Here is a 24,268-nt window from a genome sequence, read left to right as displayed (position 1 = left end):
AACAAGGGAGCCATTCAGTAGGGGGAATGGCTCCGTCGAGCTAAGGATTGACTCCGGGACCCTTCATCCTGACCCGGGTCGATTAAATGAAAACCGCCTTATGGAGAAAGTCAGCAATGCATGTCTTATGGATAGACTTGCTCGGCCATATGAATGTGGAATTTCCACCACTGGATCAGGTCTGCAGTCGGGAGATGAGTACTGGCCTTTGATGTCCATTTGAGAAATAAATGGCTGAATTTGTCTCTTTAAAAGAATGCTGCATAGACTGAATATCGTCGGCATACCAACCGTATGCCGACGTTGCCATACGGTTGGAATTACTGGACCAATGCTGGACCAATGCTGGCCCAATATTGGCCCCAACGGTGGCCCAATGTTGGTTCAACATTGGCCAAACCTCCCACGCTTATTTGGACACAAAGCCACGCAACAATGAGCCGAATGGGGGCACGGCTTCGTGACAGCGTCCCCTTGTGGCTGATCCCTCGCGTTGACTGCCAACCCAGGGCTCGCGTTCACATCACATCACAGGGGCCAATTTGTGCCAAACTGCGCATCTACACGACAGGGCACCGACCGCAGGAAGAGGCTCCGCTGACAAAGCCTCGGCGTCTCCCCGAGGCTTCGAGGGTGCCCGTGACGATCTCCTCCCGGCATCTCGTCTGTCCCGTCGTCGTCGTCATCGCCGCCGCCGTCTCTCATCCCTCGCCCTTGCCGTCTTCCGCCAGGACTGGCGGCCCTTCTTCCTCCTTCTCCTCCCTCGGCGTTGTCCCCTGCGGCGGCAGGGACGGCGAGGAACGTCGAGGGGACGTCGCGATGCCGAGCCGCAGAGGAGGGCCCGGCGCTGACTCGGCCGGGGCGAGATCGACTGCCGGTGAGATGGGGCGGTGGGGTCGGGGGGGATTGGTGCTGAGAGTGAGTGGGTGAGTGGTGAGTGACGGGGGTGGTGAGTGATGGGGGTGGTGAGTGTGGGTGGGTGATGGAGATGGTGAGTGGTGAGTGATGGGGGTGGTGAGTGATGGGTGAGTGATGGGTGAGTGGTGGGGATGGTGAGTGACGGGGGTGGTGAGTGATGGGGGTGGTGAGTGTGGGTGGGTGATGGAGATGGTGAGTGGTGAGTGATGGGGGTGGTGAGTGATGGGTGAGTGATGGGTGAGTGGTGGGGATGGTGAGTGGTGAGTGATGGGGGTGGTGAGTGATGGGGGTGGTGAGTGATGGGGATGGTGAGTGTGGTGAGTGATGGGGGTGGTGAGTGTGGGTGAGTGGTGGGGATGGTGAGTGGTGAGTGATGGGGGTGGTGAGTGATGGGGGTGGTGAGTGATGGGGGTGGTGAGTGATGGGGATGGTGAGTGTGGTGAGTGATGGGGGTGGTGAGTGTGGGTGAGTGGTGGGGATGGTGAGTGGTGAGTGACAGGGGTGGTGGAGTGACGGGGGTGGTGAGTGTGGGTGGTGATGGAGATGGTGAGTGGTGAGTGATGGGGGTGGTGAGTGATGGGGGTGGTGAGTGATGGGTGAGTGGTGGGGATGGTGAGTGGTGAGTGATGGGGGTGGTGAGTGATGGGGGTGGTGAGTGATGGGGGTGGGAGTGATGGGGATGGTGAGTGGTGGTGAGTGATGGGGGTGGTGAGTGTGGGTGAGTGGTGGGGATGGTGAGTGGTGAGTGATGGGGGTGGTGAGTGATGGGGGTGGTGAGTGTGGGTGAGTGGTGGGGATGGTGAGTGATGGGGGTGGTGAGTGTGGGTGAGTGGTGGGGATGGTGAGTGGTGAGTGATGGGGTGGTGAGTGATGGGGGGTGGTGAGTGATGGGGGTGGTGAGTGTGGGTGGGTGATGGAGATGGTGAGTGGTGAGTGATGGGGGTGGTGAGTGGGGGTGGTGAGTGTGGGTGGCTGATGGGGATGGTGAGTGGTGAGTGATGGGGGTGGTGAGTGTGGGTGAGTGGTGGGGATGGTGAGTGATGAGTGACGGGGGTGGTGAGTGATGGGGGTGGTGAGTGTGGGTGAGTGGTGGGGATGGTGAGTGGTGAGTGATGGGGGTGGTGAGTGATGGGGGTGGTGAGTGATGACGGTGGTGAATGTGGTGAGTGATGGGGATGGTGAGTGTGGTGAGTGATGGGGGTGGTGAGTGTGGGTGAGTGGTGGGGATGGTGAGTGATGAGTGACGGGGTGGTGAGTGATGGGGGTGGTGAGTGTGGGTGAGTGGTGGGGATGGTGAGTGATGGGGGTGGTGAGTGTGGGTGAGTGGTGGGGATGGTGAGTGGTGAGTGATGGGGGTGGTGAGTGATGGGGGTGGTGAGTGTGGGTGGGTGATGGAGATGGTGAGTGGTGAGTGATGGGGGGGGTGAGTGGGGGTGGTGAGTGTGGGTGGCTGATGGGGATGGTGAGTGGTGAGTGATGGGGGTGGTGAGTGATGGGGGTGGTGAGTGATGGGGGTGGTGAGTGTGGTGAGTGATGGGGGTGGTGAGTGATGGGGGTGGTGAGTGTGGGTGAGTGGTGGGGATGGTGAGTGGTGATTGATGGGGGTGGTGAGTGGGGGTGGTGAGTGTGGGTGGCTGATAGGGATGGTGAGTGTGGTGAGTGATGGGGGTGGTGAGTGATGGGGGTGGTGAGTGATGGGGGTGGTGAGTGATGGGGGTGGTGAATGTGGTGAGTGATGGGGGTGGTGAGTGATGGGGGTGGTGAGTGATGGGGGTGGTGAGTGATGGGGATGGTGAGTGTGGTGAGTGATGGGGGTGGTGAGTGTGGGTGAGTGGTGGGGATGGTGAGTGGTGAGTGACAGGGGTGGTGAGTGATGGGGGGTGGTGAGTGTGGGTGGGTGATGGAGATGGTGAGTGGTGAGTGATGGGGGTGGTGAGTGATGGGGGTGGTGAGTGATGGGTGAGTGGTGAGGATGGTGAGTGGTGAGTGATGGGGGTGGTGAGTGATGGGGGTGGTGAGTGATGGGGATGGTGAGTGTGGTGAGTGATGGGGGTGGTGAGTGTGGGTGAGTGGTGGGGATGGTGAGTGGTGAGTGATGGGGGTGGTGAGTGATGGGGGTGGTGAGTGTGGGTGAGTGGTGGGGATGGTGAGTGATGGGGGTGGTGAGTGTGGGTGAGTGGTGGGGATGGTGAGTGGTGAGTGATGGGGGTGGTGAGTGATGGGGGTGGTGAGTGATGGGGGTGGTGAGTGTGGGTGGGTGATGGAGATGGTGAGTGGTGAGTGATGGGGGTGGTGAGTGGGGGTGGTGAGTGTGGGTGGCTGATGGGGATGGTGAGTGGTGAGTGATGGGGGTGGTGAGTGTGGGTGAGTGGTGGGGATGGTGAGTGATGAGTGACGGGGGTGGTGAGTGATGGGGGTGGTGAGTGTGGGTGAGTGGTGGGGATGGTGAGTGATGGGGGTGGTGAGTGTGGGTGAGTGGTGGGGATGGTGAGTGGTGAGTGATGGGGGTGGTGAGTGATGGGGGTGGTGAGTGATGACGGTGGTGAATGTGGTGAGTGATGGGGATGGTGAGTGTGGTGAGTGATGGGGGTGGTGAGTGTGGGTGAGTGGTGGGGATGGTGAGTGATGAGTGACGGGGGTGGTGAGTGATGGGGGTGGTGAGTGTGGGTGAGTGGTGGGGATGGTGAGTGATGGGGGTGGTGAGTGTGGGTGAGTGGTGGGGATGGTGAGTGGTGAGTGATGGGGGTGGTGAGTGATGGGGGTGGTGAGTGTGGGTGGGTGATGGAGATGGTGAGTGGTGAGTGATGGGGGTGGTGAGTGGGGGTGGTGAGTGTGGGTGGCTGATGGGGATGGTGAGTGGTGAGTGATGGGGGTGGTGAGTGATGGGGGTGGTGAGTGATGGGGGTGGTGAGTGTGGTGAGTGATGGGGGTGGTGAGTGATGGGGGTGGTGAGTGTGGGTGAGTGGTGGGGATGGTGAGTGGTGAGTGATGGGGGTGGTGAGTGGGGGTGGTGAGTGTGGGTGGCTGATGGGGATGGTGAGTGTGGTGAGTGATGGGGGTGGTGAGTGATGGGGGTGGTGAGTGATGGGGGTGGTGAATGTGGTGAGTGATGGGGGTGGTGAGTGATGGAGATGGTGAGTGATGGGGGTGGTGAGTGTGGGTGGGTGATGGAGATGGTGAGTGGTGAGTGATGGGGGTGGTGAGTGGGGGTGGTGAGTGTGGGTGGCTGATGGGGATGGTGAGTGGTGAGTGATGGGGGTGGTGAGTGTGGGTGAGTGGTGGGGATGGTGAGTGATGGGGGTGGTGAGTGTGGGTGAGTGGTGGGGATGGTGAGTGGTGAGTGATGGGGGTGGTGAGTGATGGGGGTGGTGAGTGATGGGGGTGGTGAGTGTGGGTGGGTGATGGAGATGGTGAGTGGTGAGTGATGGGGGTGGTGAGTGGGGGTGGTGAGTGTGGGTGGCTGATGGGGATGGTGAGTGGTGAGTGATGGGGGTGGTGAGTGTGGGTGAGTGGTGGGGATGGTGAGTGATGAGTGACGGGGGTGGTGAGTGATGGGGGTGGTGAGTGTGGGTGAGTGGTGGGGATGGTGAGTGATGGGGGTGGTGAGTGTGGGTGAGTGGTGGGGATGGTGAGTGGTGAGTGATGGGGGTGGTGAGTGATGGGGGTGGTGAGTGATGACGGTGGTGAATGTGGTGAGTGATGGGGATGGTGAGTGTGGTGAGTGATGGGGGTGGTGAGTGTGGGTGAGTGGTGGGGATGGTGAGTGATGAGTGACGGGGGTGGTGAGTGATGGGGGTGGTGAGTGTGGGTGAGTGGTGGGGATGGTGAGTGATGGGGGTGGTGAGTGTGGGTGAGTGGTGGGGATGGTGAGTGGTGAGTGATGGGGGTGGTGAGTGATGGGGGTGGTGAGTGATGGGGGTGGTGAGTGTGGGTGGGTGATGGAGATGGTGAGTGGTGAGTGATGGGGGTGGTGAGTGGGGGTGGTGAGTGTGGGTGGCTGATGGGGATGGTGAGTGGTGAGTGATGGGGGTGGTGAGTGATGGGGGTGGTGAGTGATGGGGGTGGTGAGTGTGGTGAGTGATGGGGGTGGTGAGTGATGGGGGTGGTGAGTGTGGGTGAGTCTTGGGGATGGTGAGTGGTGAGTGATGGGGGTGGTGAGTGGGGGTGGTGAGTGTGGGTGGCTGATGGGGATGGTGAGTGTGGTGAGTGATGGGGGTGGTGAGTGTTGGGGGTGGTGAGTGATGGGGGTGGTGAATGTGGTGAGTGATGGGGGTGGTGAGTGATGGAGATGGTGAGTGATGGGGGTGGTGAGTGATGGGGGTGGTGGTGATGGGGGTGTGAGTGACGGGGGGTGGTGAGTGATGGGGGTGGTGAGTGTGGGTGAGTCTTGGGGATGGTGAGTGGTGAGTGATGGGGGAGGAGCGTGATGGGGGTGGTGAGCGTGTGTGAGTCTTGGGGATGGTGAGTGGTGAGTGATGGGGGTGGTGAGTGGGGGTGGTGAGTGTGGGTGGCTGATGGGGATGGTGAGTGTGGTGAGTGATGGGGGTGGTGAGTGATGGGGGTGGTGAGTGATGGGGGTGGTGAATGTGGTGAGTGATGGGGGTGGTGAGTGATGGAGATGGTGAGTGATGGGGGTGGTGAGTGTGGGTGGGTGATGGGGATGGTGAGTGTGGTGAGTGATGGGGGTGGTGAGTGATGGAGATGGTGAGTGATGAGGGTGGTGAGTGTGGGTGGGTGATGGGGATGGTGAGTGTGGTGAGTGATGGGGGTGGTGAGTGATGGAGATGGTGAGTGATGAGGGTGGTGAGTGTGGGTGGGTGATGGGGATGGTGAGTGTGGTGAGTGATGGGGGTGGTGGTGATGGGGGTGGTGGTGATGGGGGTGTGAGTGACGGGGGGTGGTGAGTGATGGGGGTGGTGAGTGATGGGGGTGGTGAGTGATGGGGGTGGTGGTGATGGGGGTGGTGGTGATGGGGGTGTGAGTGACGGGGGGTGGTGAGTGATGGGGACGGTGAGTGATGGGGGTGGTGAGTGATGGGGGTGGTGGTGATGGGGGTGGTGGTGATGGGGGTGTGAGTGACGGGGGGTGGTGAGTGATGGGGGTGGTGAGTGATGGGGATGGTGAGTGATGGGGGTGGTGAGTGATGGGGGTGGTGGTGATGGGGGTGTGAGTGATGGGGATGGTGAGTGATGGGGGTGGTGAGTGATGGGGGTGGTGGTGATGGGGGTGGTGGTGATGGGGGTGTGAGTGACGGGGGGTGGTGAGTGATGGGGATGGTGAGTGATGGGGGTGGTGAGTGATGGGGGTGGTGGTGATGGGGGTGGTGGTGATGGGGGTGTGAGTGACGGGGGGTGGTGAGTGATGGGGATGGTGAGTGATGGGGGTGGTGAGTGATGGGGGTGGTGGTGATGGGGGTGGTGGTGATGGGGGTGTGAGTGAAGGGGGGTGGTGAGTGATGGGGACGGTGAGTGATGGGGGTGGTGAGTGATGGGGGTGGTGGTGATGGGGGTGGTGGTGATGGGGGTGTGAGTGACGGGGGGTGGTGAGTGATGGGGGTGGTGAGTGATGGGGATGGTGAGTGATGGGGGTGGTGAGTGATGGGGGGGGTGGTGATGGGGGTGTGAGTGACGGGGGGTGGTGAGTGATGGGGGTGGTGAGTGTTGTGAGTGATGGGGGTGGTGAGTGTGGGTGGGTGATGGGGGGTGGTGAGTGATGGGGGTTGTGTACTTGGTGATGGGTTGGTGTGGGTGATTATGGGAGATGGGTGATATGACGCGTGATGGATGAGTGACAGGGGTGTGTGTGTGTGTGATGTGGTCAGTGTCAACGCAGCCTCAACTGAGTACCTGGTGCTGTGTGTAAACATCGTCACTGGGGAGACAAAGGCGGCCGGGCGTGGTTCAGGCCACCCACCCCCTCGTGTGCCGTGCCGGCCTTCATAGGTGCTCGCTAATAGCACTTGCCCCAGCAGTCTGTTCAGGCTACACGGGGGATCTTTGTCTTGTGGTCAGTGTGATGTGATGAGTGCGATGAGACGTGTGCTGGGTATTACGTGCGGATAATATCTCATTTTAATATTTAGCCTCATTTATATAACTTCAACAAAGAGGTGCACACACACATGCATGATATACATGACGATGTTTTCAGCAAGTCATTGCCTATACGTGGTGGAGAGGGACAAAAAAATCGCACGTGCGACTGGGCAAACGCGATCTCATAGCGGATGGAACAGGTGGAGTTCCACGCTTGCTGTACTGCCTTCTCCCGGTGAGCCAGGGGGCATGGCACCTCGGCAATCAGTTGCGTGATTCACCAGCCCTGGCCTCCAAAGTGCTGGGTTGCAGGCCACGTGCAGAGACACCACTGCCCGGATGTGGGCGTGCGTCCTGGGTGTGGTGTGGGTGTGGTGTGTGTGTGTGTATGTGATGTGTGGGGTGTGGTGTGTGATGTGGGTGTGATGTGTGTGATGTGGGGTTATGGTGTGTGTGTATGTGAGTTGGTTGTGGTGTGTGTGTATGTGATGTGGGTGTGATTTGTGTGATGTGGGGTTATGGTGTGTGTGTATGTGAGTTGGTTGTGGTGTGTGTGTATATGTGATGTGGGTGTGATTTGTGTGATGTGGCGTGATGGTGTATGTGATGTGGGTGTGATTCGTGTGATGTGGGGTGATGGTGTGTGTGTGTGTGATGTGGGTGTGATGTGGGTGATGTGTGGGGTGTGGTGTGTGTATGTGATGTGGGTGTGATGTGTGGGGTGTGGTGTGTGTATGTGATGTGGGTGTGATTTGTGTGATGTGGGGTGATGGTGATGGTGTGTGTGTATGTGAGTTGGTTGTGGTGTGTGTATATGTGATGTGGGTGTGATTTGTGTGATGTGGCGTGATGGTGATGGTGTATGTGATGTGGGTGTGATTCGTGTGATGTGGGGTGATGGTGTGTGTGTATGTGATGTGGGTGTGGTGTGGGTTCTGGTGTGTGTGTATGTGATGTGGGTGTGATGTATGTACTGTGGTATGTTTCGTTCTGCGTGAGATGTCTTGTCACGTGAAATATGTGATGGGGTGTGTGTGTGTGACGTGGGGCTGTGGGGTGTGTGTGGTGTGGTGTGTTTCTTGCATGTCGTTTAATAGTTATTGATTTAATGCACTGAACAGTAAGATATACGAGTGGTGTGTGCCGTAGTTTCTCTGGTCTTTATTGTGCATAGAGTAATGTGTTGTTTGCATGCAGTACACGTGTGTATAATATCATGTGGCATGCTAGGGATGCTGGGAGGTAGGTCCAAGCCTATTGTCACAATAATCACCCATTTTACATCCGGAAATCCCCTCTTGTGTGTGTGCGCATTACCCCTGCTGTGTGCGTGTCATGCCTTCCCTGTCATTTGTATTCAAGGCACGTTTGTGTGAACGTATCATGCGCGTCTTAGTGATGACCGCCACTCAATGCTATGTGCTCTCGTTCGCTAAGCGATGAATTTGCGGCAGTGACACTTGGAGCGTGAGTGTCGAATTCGTTTGCGGGTCGCATATGGACGTGCAGAAGCAGTGAAGTGTCCACGGGGCTTTTGCTTCGTGTGCTCGTCGCAAGACAAAGGCACCCGCTGTAAGTTGGGCCACCTGTAAAACATGTGTAGAACATGTGTAAAATATGCGATGCAGTTGCTGTATGCTGCTGTGCCACAACTTGAGGCATAGTGTCAGAGTCGTAACAGATAGGACAACGTTATTGCGGCAATTTCCTGCTCACATGAAAGGTGTGTGCTTTGTTTGCTCGTAGTTTATGGGCAAGACAGTGGCTTTTACCACCGGGCAATTCAAAATCTGCAAGTGTCCATATTGATAATTTACCTGTTTCAAGGATGCTGCCTAAAGGCCTCCAGCAATATTGTCCTGATAAAATAATCAGAGCGGAGCGGTGGGGCAGTGGTTAGCATACTCTGCTATGAATCTGAAAAACCACAATTCTATTCCTGGCCATAGCTACCACCAGTGGTGATTGACGTCTTTACCTGCCCTGGGACCCCTTCACCAACGCTCACTAATGAGCGTGGTGAAGTATGATGATGCAAACTCTCCATCACTGACATGACATGGGGAGACATGTTTTCTGGTAATGGGTTGACAAAATTTTTTGTAAATAATAATTATGAGTTATTAAAAAAAAATCAAGAACATTGCAGCTGTGTGGTTTCATTTCATAGCGGTAGAATATGATTATGTTGGAGGCGAAAAAAATACACACTGTACAAAGTGTGCGTTATGTGGTTTAAGCGTGAGTGCAAAAGTGGAATACTGCTTTTGGTCATGAGGGATTGGCTAAATAAGCCAGATACAAATCACACAATGGCCTGCACTGAGTGATGGTGTTGATTGCATTGCCACTTGGAAGTGACATGGCCTACTGGCAGCACGTTTGCCAATTGCTACAGAGGTTTTGTGGTTCGAATCCAGCGGCTGCCCTGGCTATTACTGCGGCAGAAATAGCCGCTGATGCTATTCGTGAGAGTAAGCCATAGTGTTCCAGCGCCATGGTACAAATTGGACACGTAAAAAATTACCCGCAAATTACTCAATTGGGATTTTGCATAGCAATCATTTCCGCCCACTGGCAGACTAATGTACCCAGGTCACTCTTGCAATTGAGACTATCCTGGCCTCTTTTGAAACTGAATACATTTGAAACTTAGCTTGCGTGCAGTGGGCTGATATATTGTACAGTACCGTACCATACTTCTGAAAAATCTGGCCACACGCTTTACCATGCGTAAAATTATGCAACTGAAAACGATATGCTTACAAATTGTCAAACATTGTACAGTATTAGCATAACATGCTCTATTTAATTACTACTCTACATGTCCGTATCTGGTTGTCTCAATACGGAATAATTTATCCACTGTATTAAGCTTTAAATCCTTCGGCAACCTGATTTCGATTCTCACGGTTAACATCCTTGCCGCATGATATCTGCACCTGTCCTGTATGTATATTGAACTTATTTCCCACCGTACGTAGCCAACCGTGCTAATCGGAGGTGGTGCGTGACCCGCACGGACCAGCATGATTAAATTTTGGTTTAACACTTCGGCTTTCGCGACCAAAATCATCCATAATACAGGTTTTTTTTGGGTTAGATCGCCTAAATATATGAATGTGTCGTTAAACCCGCCACTACCTGACACAGCCAATTTAGTAAGGGTTGTCACGTAAACAGAACATGCCAATTCGTGACTAGTACAGCACACCGGTGTGTTAGAGAACAAGGCCACAACACACAACATTTACAATCAGATTGTAGATGTTGTGGCTTTGCTCTCCAACACACCGGTGTGCTGTATTAGAAACGAATTGGCACTTTCTGTTTAAGTGACAAACTTTACTAATTGGCTGTGTCGGGTGGTGGCAAGTTTAACGACATATTTATATATATTTATGCAATCTAACCCCCCAAAAAAACCTGTATTATGGATGGTTAAATATTGTCAAAACAATCCCTGTGGCTGCCAAGGTGTGGGGAGACCTTCATCCAGTAATGTGTTGACACAGAGCTGTAAAATAATATTATTAGGACATCATTAGGACATCATCAGGACAAATTCTTCAAACATTTCTTTTCATGTACACACACATTATCATAGACAGACGGTTGAGGTTGATGCTATCTTTTGTTCTTCACAGTTTCTAGATCAGAAACTGGTCCAGAAACTAGACTTTCTAGTCTACAACCAGCACGTTGGCAATTCGTGAAGGGTTTGTCTCATGCACACGCTGTTTTGTTTGGAGCTAGGAGGCATTTTCAAATGGGTGTGTATGCCGTGTCACAAGTAGCCACGTAGATACATGGCCATTGCACATTGACGTGGAAGGTAGGTGAATCTGAGACGGCGTGGTTTTCTATAGTTTACTGTGTGTGTTTTTAATGTGGTGTATTGTCCAACAGAGAGAAATATTGTCTCGATTGATTTCATTGTGCCCTGGTTAAAGCCCTGTAATGGGATTCTTTGCACAGTTGGTTATTATCCTTGCTATGGTTGGAACGACTCACCCCCCTCTGCAGTTCGAATGTCCCCATATAGGATCATGATTCAATTCAAGGATTTATTTATTTGTGTGTATTTTTGTGAATGGTAGCATCTCTTGTGGCTGTGTGGTTGACGTGAACCCTTGACATACAACCCATATCAATCTAAAACAATATTCTTACAAAACGCAATTCCATGCATGTACCGTGAACTTCAGATATCCAATATTAACAGATTAATTGATGCTTCGTTCCGCCCCAAGTTATTGCAACTTATAAACAAGGGTGTACAAACCTTTTGTTGGCGTGGTATTCAGTCCACACATTGGTTGCGCTTACAAACTATAGCCCGCGACATTAGGCCACAGATTCATGAGTAGTTTAAACGATATTTCAGAAAATATCATTGCACCAGCATCTGTGTAATTGTTGACTTTGCTGTCCACTGTTTGGAAGTTTTTTTTGCTTTTGTGGCAAATCACTTGACATGCTGTCAGAGCTAAATTTTCCGCTAGAGTGCTCTCAAAGCAGCACTTAAAGTCATTCACTGCGCTCCTGGCCATTAATACATTTACTCGAGGGCAGTTATACTTCTGTACACACGAAAAATCGGTTCAATGAATGCAGCTGCCTAGAATCGTTTTGAAATGTAACCAGCTGTGACTTGTCGGAAATTTGAGAAACATTTTACATTCCTTGTGCTAGACGTGGAAGTCAGTCGGTGCGCTGTGAAGTGAATGTAGTGTTTGGCATGACGGTCGTAATTCCGATCGGTATCTTTGCAACACAATTGCGTGTGCCCTACACAGGTCACATAGCAGAGGCCTCTTAAATAGGATCTGCTGTAAAGCTGTTGTGTGTGTGTTTTAAATTCAAGCAATTTATCATGTATTGATAATTAAAATGTTGGTGGTAGTGCAGTGATGTGGTAGTGGCACAGCAGTATGAACCTGGTGACCCGGGTTTAATTTAAGACCATGGCCAACTACCCATGTGACTCACACAGTTGAGGCATTCCTCCAGTCTTGTGGATTGACATGGAGCGTGTGATCCTGCCACTGTGTCGGTCGGGTAGATTGTCATCTCCCAGTGAATGTTTGAAAATTACATACTCATGTTATGTAGAACTTATTCAGTTTAGAGTTAGCTTTAAAAAAAACAGCCATTAACACTCTGCCACTTCATCCATTTCATTTAAACGATTCTTCATGCATGGTAGGTTTAGAAAATTGGCATTAACACTGTGATTTTTTTTGTACTTGTAAACCCCATAGCAATGGGCCCCGTTATACCGATCACTCTGCAGAGTTTTCTAACAGCCATAAAAATACGAGTTTGGGTATGGGTGGACGGTGCTTCAAAAGCCACAATTTTGACGTCAGCCAATGTCCCCATTATACCGATCACTTTGCAGAGTTTTCTAACAGCCATAAAAATACGAGTTTGGGTATGGGTGGACGGTGCTTCAAAAGCCACAATTTTGACGTCAGCCAATGTCCCCATTATACTGATCACTTTGCAGAGTTTTCTAACAGCCATAAAAATACGAGTTTGGGTATGGGTGGACGGTGCTTCAAAAGCCACAATTTTGACGTCAGCCAATGTCCCCATTATACTGATCACTTTGCAGAGTTTTCTAACAGCCATAAAAATACGAGTTTGGGTATGGGTGGACGGTGCTTCAAAAGCCACATTTTTGATGTCAGCCAATGTCCCCATGATCGTTAGGGTTCCCAAGGAAACAGAGCTGCAAGAAACGAGTGCGTGGGTGGAGTAAAGCAACACTTCATCACAGTTCGCCCTGCAGTTTCACTTTTACATTTAGACGCAATGACATCTACCACTGCTGTCAAAACACAATTTGCACTCTGCTGCTTTAAGGCATTCATTCGCTGCCGTAACCTGGTGTTTGATGGTGTGCTGGGCTGATTTCATAGGTGCCGGCGTGTGCCAATAATTCATTTTATCTAAAAGCCATCGGTGCATACAAATGCATGCCTCTATGCTGCGGTGACTTAAAGTAGTGGTCTGCTTTGAGGCGTTGCTGATTTTGTATGGCGTTGGTATGTTAGCATTCTTGCAGGCAAATCGGGTGAAATGAATAACCACGAACGGTGATAGAAGATTGATCAAATAAAGCACCACTGCCATTGTAAACGCTGACTGTGTTAAAACTAAAAAAAAATTGCACTACAAGCTGACATTTCTGGAATTGGCTCAACCTTAAGAGCCTTTCCTTTCTGTGCAGTTCGTTTCCGCATCATATGGCGAGTACAGTAGCCCTGTTTGACCGATTTCTTGAGCTGTTTACTCGGGATTTCGTGCAGCTACACACGATATCTGTTTTACGTGCGTTCACTTTCAAAGTGCACCCAACTGCGAAATGCACTGAACCTCGACAAATACTTTAAGCACTGCGCATCGTGGCTTGCAGCAAGATGACTAAGGCGTCTTCCCATGTTCTGGCTGGCAATTGGAAGCGACGCTGTGCAAGTGAATTGACCAAGAAGGGAGGGGGGTATGGTGTAAAATTGATGCGTCAATGCATCATGGCTCATATAGACCATCCTCTTGATATGAAAAATGTTGATGCTCCTACTGTTGTGGAGTGACTCATGCAGCCAGCTATGGCTACAGGGTTTTGGTGGTACATGTTGTTTATGTCGTTTATTGTGAAATTTCGGTCACAGTTCCTATGATCACTGTGTTACATTGCTTTTATGGCTTTATTTTGGTGATTTCGAAAAGTTTTTTGGGTTGGCCATGTTTGTTTGTTGTAGTACGGAGTTAGAATGATGGCTTTAATCTAAGTTGTCTTGTGGTTGTTGTTGTTGTTGTTTTTTGACTTGCATCCCACTGGGATTTTTGCACAGAGCGTTGGTGTACGGTGCTTTTTCTGGAAGATTTTTGCAGTTTTTTCCTGGATTTTTCTGTTTGCGCATAGTCACTTTAAGATGTTTTTTTGTTCATGTTTTTTTGTTGTTGCGGTTGCACCCGATTCAAGAGCCGAATGGCTCGCAGGGCTATACCAAATGAATGAAACTGAAACTGAAATGAGCACATCCACCGCATCTCCCTTCTAACCCCCCTTGCCCGCTTCCCCCTTCCCAAAAGCAACCACTTTCATTGGTTGGCCCATGAACTGATGATGACATTAAGATGCGCATGTACTTTCATCAATGAATTTTGCTGGGGATTTAAGTTTTTTTTTTAACATCAGTATGCATACGATGTGAGGAATTCAGTTCTTGTATGTCAACAAGTGATAGGTGGGAATTAATCATCGGGTAATGCTGGACATCGCTTGTTCCCACCGTGCTCGAGTGTGCGGAGCCTTTTTCAACCTCCGAAAATTTCTCAGACCACCACAAGACGCTCCTTGTAGTATTTGACATTGTACATTTCGCTTGGTGAGGATGTTATTATTCCCCACGGACCCCCCCTGTAGTAGTCGCAGCCTCCCAGACCACAGGTTGGGAACCCGCTGCTGTTTATCATAAATATTTAACACGGAGACCCCGAGTAGGTTTTAGCCTTTCTGGCAATAAAACAAGTGTTAAGATGTTCAAATACCACACAGAAACCTTTTGCAAGGAATCATGCAACCTTTTGCAAGGAATCATGCAACCTTTTGCAAGGAATCGTCTGCATTAACCACACATACTTTTGGTGAACATACACAAAACACATCCATAATGCAGCTTTTTGTGGTTAAAAAGCAATCCAACCTAAAAAAAAACCTGTATTATGGATGATATTGGTCGCCAAACAAAAACATGCTCCGGTATTATACGCCCTGTCCCACAGAGACCTCTATTGAAGAATGTAATAAAAATAGCCAACATACTGTATTGTAATTTCAAGTATTTCCTGATTATAATAATAATGTTGAGGCTTTCTGTAATCTAGTGCTGAAATGAAGACCTCCCCATAACCTGTTGGACCATGGGAGGTGTTTAACAATATTGAACATTGATTCAGATCCCACTTCGCCGCTGGTATTAGCCATCGTCGGGAACGGAACTCGGGTCACCGGGTTAATTGTGCAACGTGATAACCACTGCATCGCTGTTAAATTTAGGGGTTTTTTTCTTTCACATTGAGCCTTGACTCCAGCATGTACTGGTAATGGCTTAAACTCGAGTCTGAACATTTCTTTCGCATCGATATGTCATTCTCTGAATGAATAACTCGCTCTTTGACAGAAAGACGTCCATCACACCAGTAGTTGATCCAGGGTGATCCGTTTATAGATGTCATACTCGAATAATAAGGAGAATTTATAGAACAAAAACTACATCGGTATTTCAGAGCCTCTAGACGCCTCGACCGATCTCAGTATTTAATTTCTATTAAACCTTTTAATAGAAATCATCAGAGGTGTCTATAAATGCATCACACCCTGTGCACACTCTCACACGGGGAGCAGTGGCGCACTGTTTTATTCCAACCGATTCGATTGCTTGCCATGAATTATTAATTATTTGTAATGCTATAAGTCAGAATTCATCAACTGCATGTGAAATTATTCGCAGTAGCTTTGTAACGCAGTCCAGTTCGGTACTGTCGTCATAAATCGGCAGTAAGCCCGAGTTAAAAATACCCCTTTGGCAAAGAGATTTATCCACTTGAGCTAAATGTAGGCTGATACACCATGGCCTGGTGGTGTTTATGTCTGCATATTTTAATTTCAAAATTTAAAGGAAGCAGAAGGCACAAATCATATTTTTATTCTTTGTTAATGTAACTTTCTGTCCCGTCCTTGCTGGACCATCTGTGGAAAAAAAGAGCTTAATTGCTCATCGGATTCCTCCAGTAGACATATTTTTTTTTATTCTGATGGGTGGATAGATAATTTCGGATTGATGTTCCTGTAGTTTAATATTACGGCTGCGTGGTGGACCTTGAACTGGCTGGCAATCTTCACTTCGATAATACGCCTTCAAAATACTTTAGGATCTTCTCTGTTATAATTATAATAATACGCGTAGTTCGTCTGAAACGCAGGAAAAAAAGCAAGTTTGATTGAGTGCGGTTAGGGGGGGGGGGGCGTAATGACGTCACGCGAGATGTCGGTGTGAGACGAAAGGGGTCGATGACGTCACACACGCTGGGGGTGTTTTAGAGGAGCATGACGTCACGCCAGAGAGGTGAAATGGGTGATGATGTCATAAGACCTGTATAAAAGAGATGTAATAGGCATCATGTGGGCACTAGGTTGCAGCAATGTCCATTGTTGTAAGGTACTACTATGCTCCCACACCAAACAGAAACCTTTTGCATGGAATTATGTCTGCATTAACCACACGTACTTGTGGTGAACATGCAAACAAACATGCTCTGATAATATATTATGAATTGTCTTTGAAATTGATTGGCCAGAAAGGGTCAAATCTATTCTTATTTTTCATACTTTGATACTGGCAAAAAGGTCCCAAGGTGAAGTGTGGTAAAATATACCCTATGATCTGCATAGTCATGGGGGGAGGCCCTCGGCCTACATGTACTGTACAATCAGATTAATCTCAGACATTGCATCATCACTCATGTTGCCCTCAGTTGGCTCACCAACGGAGACATTAAAATATAACTCATCAACACTGCCATATGAAAGGAGAAGATGACTTAATTATAGCTTTTGGTGTTGCTCCAGAACATGGCAAAGATGGCATAGAATATAATAATAGGGTTTTCCCCTTTTTTTCTGGCAACAAAACTGAAACCTTTTTACAAGGAATCATGTGTGCATTAACCACAATACTTGTGTTCAAAATGCAAAAAAACACTGATAATATAATGCATTGTCCTTGAAACTGATTGGTCCACACCAGAGACAGCTTTCTTTCAAGCCTAGTCTCAAACGGTGTTAGACCAAAGGAGGCCAAAAGACGAACAGCACAAAGACAATGCACTATCAAAGTAATGAGAGCCCGGGGTTAGCATCTACATCATTAGACTAGCACCAATTGAGACGAGGCTCAAAAGAAAGCCGTCTCTGGTGTGGACCAATCAGTTTCAAGGACAATTCATATATTATCAGTGTGTTTTTGTTTTAATTTTGACCACAAGTATTGTGGTTAATGTAAACATGATTCCTCGTAAACAGGTTTCAGTTTTGTTGCCAGAAAAAAGGGGGGAAAACCCCTATAATTATATTTTGGTACTGGCAAAGGAGGTCTAATGATGGCACAGAATGATGCACGGGTGGAGTGGTGGATAAGTGCACTAAACCCAGCGACCTGAGTTTGATTCCTGGAATGGTCCCCATCACTCACGCGGCATGCAGAGGTCATCACTCATCAGTAAATTGGAAAAGGGCTGCGTACATGATCATTCATAACACCATTGATCCAGTCACGTCGTGGGTGGTAACGTTTGTCGATCCTCTCAATGGATGTGTGCTGTCATTATTTGAAAATGACAAACTCGGTACAAATATAAATGTAGTGTTTATTCAATGAATACATTGAATGAATCAACAAGCTTAACACTACATCATGAGACCTTCTTTGCCAGTACCAAAATATAATAATAGGGGTTTTCCCCTTTTTTTCTGGAAACAAAACTGAAACCTTTTACAAGGAATCATGTGTGCATTAACCACAATACTTGTGGTCAAAATGCAAACAAAAACACTCTGATAATATATGCATTGTCCTTGAAACTGATTGGTCCACACCAGAGACAGCTTTCTTTTGAGCCTCGTCTCAATTGGTGCTCGAACAGATGACGCCAAAAGGCGTACAGCTCAAAGACAATGCACTATCAAAGTAATGAGGGGTCGGGGTAAGCATCTACATCATTAGACCTCCTTTGCCAGTACCAAAATATAATAGGGTGTTTCCACATTTTCTGGAAACAAAACTGAAACCTTTTACAAGGAATCATGTGTGCATTAACCACAATACTTGTGGTCAAAATGTAAACAAAAAACACACACTGATAATATATGCATTGTCCTTGAAACTGACTGGTCCACACCAGAGACAGCTCTCTTTTGAGCCTCGTCTTAATTGTTTGTATTTTGACCACAAGTGTATTGTGGTTAATGCACACATTAATCCTTGTTAAAGGTTTCAGTTTTGTTGCCAGAAAAAATAGTAAAACCCCTATTATTAAGCTTAACACTCTTGGGTGTGAAGGTGCTTCCTGGAATGGCTCTATTGCAATATCACCCATTCAGATTATGTGACTAAGCAGCTCAGAGCTTGTTTAGATTCTTTGTGCCCGTTAGGCAATTGCAGGCGATTAATTTTGACATCATACATAGCGCCCAATCTCAACCTCTCACGATCATACTCTCATAGGCATCCGTGGCCTTTAGGCTCTCCAAATGCATAGAACGTCAGGCACAATAATGCCCTGTGTGATGGATGGCGTGCGGCACAAACAAGACACCCCACACAATGCTTTCGTGAAGCGAAGCTTTGCTACCCCACGAGTCACTTCATCAGCACCCATGCGAGGCTTTGATTTCCCATTTGGTTTCAGGCGTTTGCCACCGCACTGCGTTAAACAAAAATGTGCGTAGCAAGACTGAACCTGCGTGTATGCTGCTGACTACAGTCCCCAAGCAGACACACGCCCTTGCACTTGAGTTTATCCTCCCACGCCCCATCGTCAGCGTCTGTAGACTTACACCATTTGCCTTTGGCCGATGATCAGTAACTCAAAGCTGTCAACACCTTATCAGTGCCTATCTCATTACAGATCAATTAGGACTTTATTGGTCACCCCGTGGTGCTTTTGTACATCTCAGCGTTCATCCCGCAAAGTCCCATGACAAGGGAGAAACATAAAATAAATAGACGAAATACGAATTTGTTTGTTTGTATTGAAACGACTGTACGCCGAATGGACCTGAAAACTCAATTTCCATGTACAAGAATACGGGTAAACCTTATGGTTCGATAGGTATGGCATTATAACTGCCAGGCATTATGACATTTTGATCAATTACATTGGTGATGTAGTCAATCTAAAATATACGGGGGGGGGGGGGGGGGGGGAAGATACGAGAGCCACATGTATCCGTTGTGGTGCCCTGGAGGTTGTTTTTGATGATTTCTAATGCAGCCTGCACAGCTGATGGTAGAGCCAACAATGTGCGTGCTGGGGTGCCCCCCCCCCCCATCTGCAAGTGATATCGTGCAATGTGGCCAACAAAATAAGCCATTGGTGTTGGTTGTGCACCTTGGTGGTGGTTGATGGTGGGGGTAGTGGTGGTTGGTGGGTGGTGGTGGTTGGTGGTGGGGGTAGTGGTGGTTGGTGGTGGTGGCGGGTGGTGGGGGTGGTGGTGGCGGGTGGTGGGGGTAGTGGTTGGTGGTGGGGGTTGGTGGGGGGTGGTGGGGGTGGTGGGGGTGGTGGGGTGGTGGTGGTGGGGGTGGTGGTGGTGGTGGGGGTGGTGGTTGGTGGTGGGGGTGGTGGTTGGTGGTGGGGGTTGGTGGTGGGGGTGGTGGTGGGGTGGTGGTGGTGGTGGGGGTGGTGGGGGTGGTGGTGGGGGTAGTGGTGGGGGTGGTGGTGGGGGTGGTGGTTGGTGGTGGGGGTGGTGGGGGGTGGTGGGGGTGGTGGGTGGTGGTGGTTGGTGGTGGGGGTGGTGGGGGGTGGTGGGGGTGGTGGGGGGTGGTGGGGTGGTGGGGGTGGTGGGGGGTGGTGGGGTTTGGCGGTGGCGGTTGGCGGTGGCGGTTGGCGGTGGGGGTTGGTGGTGGTGGTGGTGGTGGGGGTGGTGGTTGGTGGTGGGGGTGGTGGTGGGGTGGTGGTGGTGGTGGGGGTGGTGGGGGTGGTGGTGGTGGGGGTGGTGGGGGTGGTGGTGGGGTGGTGGTGGTGGTGGGGGTGGTGGGGGTGGTGGTTGGTGGTGGGGGTGGTGGTGGGGTGGTGGTGGTGGTGGGGGTGGTGGGGGTGGTGGTGGGGGTAGTGGTTGGTGGTGGGGGTGGTGGTGGGGGTAGTGGTTGGTGGTGGGGGTGGTGGTGGTGGGGGTGGTGGTGGTGGGGGTGGTGGTGGTAGGGGTGGTGGTGGGGGTGGTGGTGGGGGTGGTGGTGGGGTGGTGGTGGGGTGGTGGTGGTGGGGTGGTGGTTGGTGGGGGGTGGTGATGGTGGGGGGTGGTGGTGGTGGTGGTGGGGGTAGTGGTTGGTGGTGGGGATGGTGGTGGGGGGTGGTGGTGGTGGGGGTGGTGGGGGGTGGTGGGGGTGGTGGTGGGGGTAGTGGATGGTGGTGGGGGGTGGTGGTGGTGGGGGTGGTGGTGGTGGGGGGTGGTGGTGGTGGGGGTGGTGGTGGTGGGGGTGGTGGTGGTGGGGGTTGGCGGTTGGCGGTGGTTGGTGGAGGGAGTGGTGGTTGGTGGTGGTGGTGGGGAGCGGTGGTGTAGTGGTTAGCGCGCTGCGGCTGCGCTATGCACCCCCCGGGTTCGATATCCACTCACGGCCAACACCCAGTGACGATTATCTGAACCGATCCTGGGCCTTCCTTAGGTCCACTCAGCCTCAAATGAGTACCTGGTGCGACGTGTAAACATCGCCACTGGGGAGACAAAGGCGGTCGGGCGTGGTGTTGGCCGCCCATCCCCTCGTGTACCGTTCCGGCCTTCATATGTGCTCGCTAACAGCACTTGCCCCTACAGTCTGTGCAGGCTACACGGGGGATCTTTGTCTTTGGTGGTGGGTGGTGGTGGGTGGGGGAGACGAGGCAGCAGCAGCATGCGAGATGTATTTGTGTGTTTATTGAACCACGCTGCAGTGCAGCTGCAGCGTTGTGATGTCGCCACCCTCGTCGATGATGGTGATGGGGACAAATTCGTTGGCGTGGGAGGGGGGGCGGAGTGGAGCTTTCCTCCTGCTGCTGCTGCTCTTGTTGTTGTTGTGTGTCCGTCACATGGCCCTGGACGCGACAGGCAGCCGGCGTAACGTGAGCGGCGCCCGAGTCGTGGTGGGTGGACGTGCGAGGCGGGCGGGGTTTCGCTGCGCTTGGCTCGCCCACAGAGGAGGAGGGAGGAGGTGGTGGTGGTGGCCGGCTGGTGGCTTTATCTTCATCTCTCTCTCTCTCTGGCTGGCTGGCTCCCTCTGCTCATCGTCAAACCCGTCCCGTTCGTTCGCCTCGATCACTCGGCCCCCGACCGACCGACCGAATTGGGGCTTGGGGCAGGCGGAGGAGCCCGGAGAATATTCCAGCCGGTGAAAGCGTTCGCAGGCGATTCCATCTCAACTCTAGCATTGGGGAAGCTTCAGCTCAAGATTGAAGCTTGGGGAGTTTTTATTTTATTTGACAGCAATTATTTATCCCAAAAAAAATATTTCTAATGTGTGTGTCGTAACAGGGTACTTTTGTTGTTACGTGGCATTTGTAGTTTCTGTTGGGCTTTAAGCACGACCTGTTTTGTTTTAGGAGGAGAGGAAGAATTCTGACTTAAATGTGGTGGCGTTTCGTTGGGTGACCCGTTGTTCTGCCGTGGGTTCCTGGCCCACGTGCTGGTCCTGCTTGGCTCTGCCTGGCCCTGCCCGGCCAGCCCTGCCACCCAGGGAGTGAGAGACGCCTGGATGATGGAGCGCAGCATGGAGATGCTCAGGGTGCCGTCAGGTTTGTGCCGAGAATAAGGGGCCTGCGACGACGCTTCTTCTTTGACCGCACCTATTGCGGAAACTTCATCTCACGAAGAGTGATGCGGCCGTTGATTTATTGACAACTAGAAGTAATGTTATACATGTTGTATTGGGATGTGTTGGGGAAATCGCGCGTGATGCATTGAAACCGCTGTCCTCATGTAAAGGTTGCAGCCCTGAAATTGAGTAAAATTTTTGGGGAGTAATTTTCAAGCAATGATATGTTGACTGCAACCAATATTAACACCGCAGTAATTACGATATTACAGTACCTTCATGGACAGAATTCATTCTAATTAAAGTAAAACTAAAATTAGCCTGGAATATGCGTACACTAAATTGAAGACAAATGAAAGTAATTTCTGTTCTTGGTGGATTAGGGGGGGGAATGAAATTTGAGGTCGAATTAGTGTTGTGGTTTGCAGTTATTTTTGCGTCTTTGTCAGCCACTGGCAGTCCCTCTGGGGAGTTGGATACCAGCGTCGTGTGCTGTTTTGTGCACAGTCAGTCTGCTGCATTGTGCTCACGGCCGCTGATATCTGGCCAGGGTTTGGGCATCGTGAAGAGCCGACCGTATTACTTACAGGGCTCGGTTTGCCGTAGCACGGGTTGTGCATGCGTATCTGTTTACGGGTGTGCAGAAGACGCACACACATACACACATCTGTTCTATTCCTACACTTACAAATGGTACTTCCCATCTACTGTACTGCTGCTCCTGAGTGGGTGGGATAATTTCCCTTAAATTTTTAATGATCAGTTTAACACGTAGGCTTTCGCGACCAATATTATTCATAATAAAGGTTTTTGGGTGAGATCGCGTTATTTATAAATGTCGTAACCCTCCACCACCCGACACAGACAATCAGTAAAAGCTGTGTCACGTTGACAAAAGACAAATAGTTCACTACTTTAGCCCACCGTTGTGTTGAAGAGTGAATCCACAACATTTACAATTTTGAGTACGACGTTTCGCTGGTAATTACATCCAGCATCATCGGGCGATTTTTCAGAATAGTGAAGCCCTCCACCTGCTCCCGGTTTTAAATAGAGCAGCAGGGTGATGTCATCATTTCACCCAATCAGGTGCAGAGATCAGAGGTGGAAGGGGGGGGTATTGTAATTATATAATAGATTAGTAATCAGTTAATTGTTATGATTCCTCTATAAGTAGTTGTAATGTGTATTATTTAATAACTGAACCCAATCACTATACCCAATCGGGTGCAGAAATCAGAGGTGGAGGAGGGGGGGTATTGTAATTATATACTACGTTAGTAATCAGTTAATTAGTATGTGTTTCCCCTTGTAAGGAATTGTAAATGGAATATGTATTATTAATATGCTTCCAGGCCGCACTAAGCCTGTAGCTGTCAGAGCGATTAAAATAATTTGTATTTCTCTCAATTTCAAATGATTCTCAAATTAGTTTTGGCCAGTAATAATTCGTTTTACATAACACTTCAACGTTATCAAAATCAATTAGGTGGCCTTGTTGGCAAGCATGTTCTGCCACTGCCAACAGTTGTGGTTGAGATAATTTAATATTTCTTTGGTGTTCAATGCACAAAACCCCGGCCATCGCGATCTAACCCAAAAACCTTTATTATGAATTTTTTATGATGTTTTGGTAAAAAAAAACAATGGCCTGTGCATACTTGTCACATAATTTCTTCAACAGCTTGCTTGATCTATACTGTATCTGGACGAGCTGTTGAAGGTACAGAAGCTATTTTAGTCTTGTATAACAGGAAAGTGATTATTGTGAGATTTATTTACATTTAAAAATTACGTTTACACGTTTGTGGGATTTCTGCCGGTAAGCTTTACTGGTGCTGTTTGGGTACATCGGCTTCTGTGTGTTGGTTACAAAAAATTCCAGCTGTGATTTTTTTCTTAACCCACTGCCAGCATCAGAAGGATGGGGCTTTGCAGTGCTAAATGTACACAGTTTTTGATTTAGAGAAGCAATAACGCAGAGCACAAGCCATGCCAGGTCTGCCCTGGTCTGTGATTTTACTGCACGTCACAGACAGATTGGGTCAGCGCAGCATAAATTATCAATAAATATTATGAAATTTATTATCTTTCATTTCTATTTTCGTTTTTTTCTCATTCTTCTGGCTCAGTGCCACTTACAACTTTTATAAACGACCACTTAATTTTGTATCTTGCAGCTCTTCACGTTGATTAAATTTACTGGCCACTCCAGTATATCAAGAACATGCTGCTGCAATGACAAATATTTTTGCAGTTGTTGGAACAAAAACAATAATCATACTAATGCGTATCCTTCAGGGATTCATGTCAAATTAAAGGCTTATTAATAATTAACTATACAAAAATAAACTGCAGTCGTATGCCAGTTCTTGAAGCGGATTCGTGAATGATGAAACTCGTACCTCATTCCTGTGGACAGCAAACTAGGATCGACTCGACTCAGATTGGCCAGGTTTTTTTCCCAGAACATCTCGAGTTTATTAAAAAAAGGAGCACTTTCAGGACCTTCCGAGTTGCTCAGGTTATCAAGTGAATTCGGCAGTCTTTCACATGGTATTGATATGTCTGGTCAGCTCAAATTCAGACTTGGCAGACAACTTGAGTTGTCTAAATGTTTTTTGAATGAGGCTTAAGGGGGGGACACATCACTTGAGTACCCCCTTGAGTTATGTGGTTCATGAAAATTAGATATTTAGGCTATTGTTCATGTAGGCCAATGAATTGTAGTGAAGTCGG

At 49.8% G+C, this 24,268-nt stretch overlaps 1 protein-coding gene across 1 annotated transcript in view; it reads left to right on the top strand.

Moving 5' to 3' along the window:
• The first annotated feature begins 443 nt into the window (after positions 1-443).
• The window catches only part of LOC133343010 (probable phospholipid-transporting ATPase IA), a 113,591-nt gene continuing 89,766 nt past the window's right edge, over positions 444-24,268 (top strand). The window contains 1 exon segment of the mRNA XM_061552435.1: positions 444-877. Coding sequence (XP_061408419.1) covers positions 445-877 — 433 coding nt within the window. The 5' untranslated portion in view covers position 444.

Source organism: Lethenteron reissneri, chromosome 16 (genome assembly GCF_015708825.2).
Source record: "Lethenteron reissneri isolate LAM-NWPU_2019-01 chromosome 16, ASM1570882v1, whole genome shotgun sequence".
Taxonomy (NCBI): domain Eukaryota; kingdom Metazoa; phylum Chordata; class Hyperoartia; order Petromyzontiformes; family Petromyzontidae; genus Lethenteron; species Lethenteron reissneri.
This window is presented reverse-complemented; position numbering and strand designations above follow the sequence as displayed.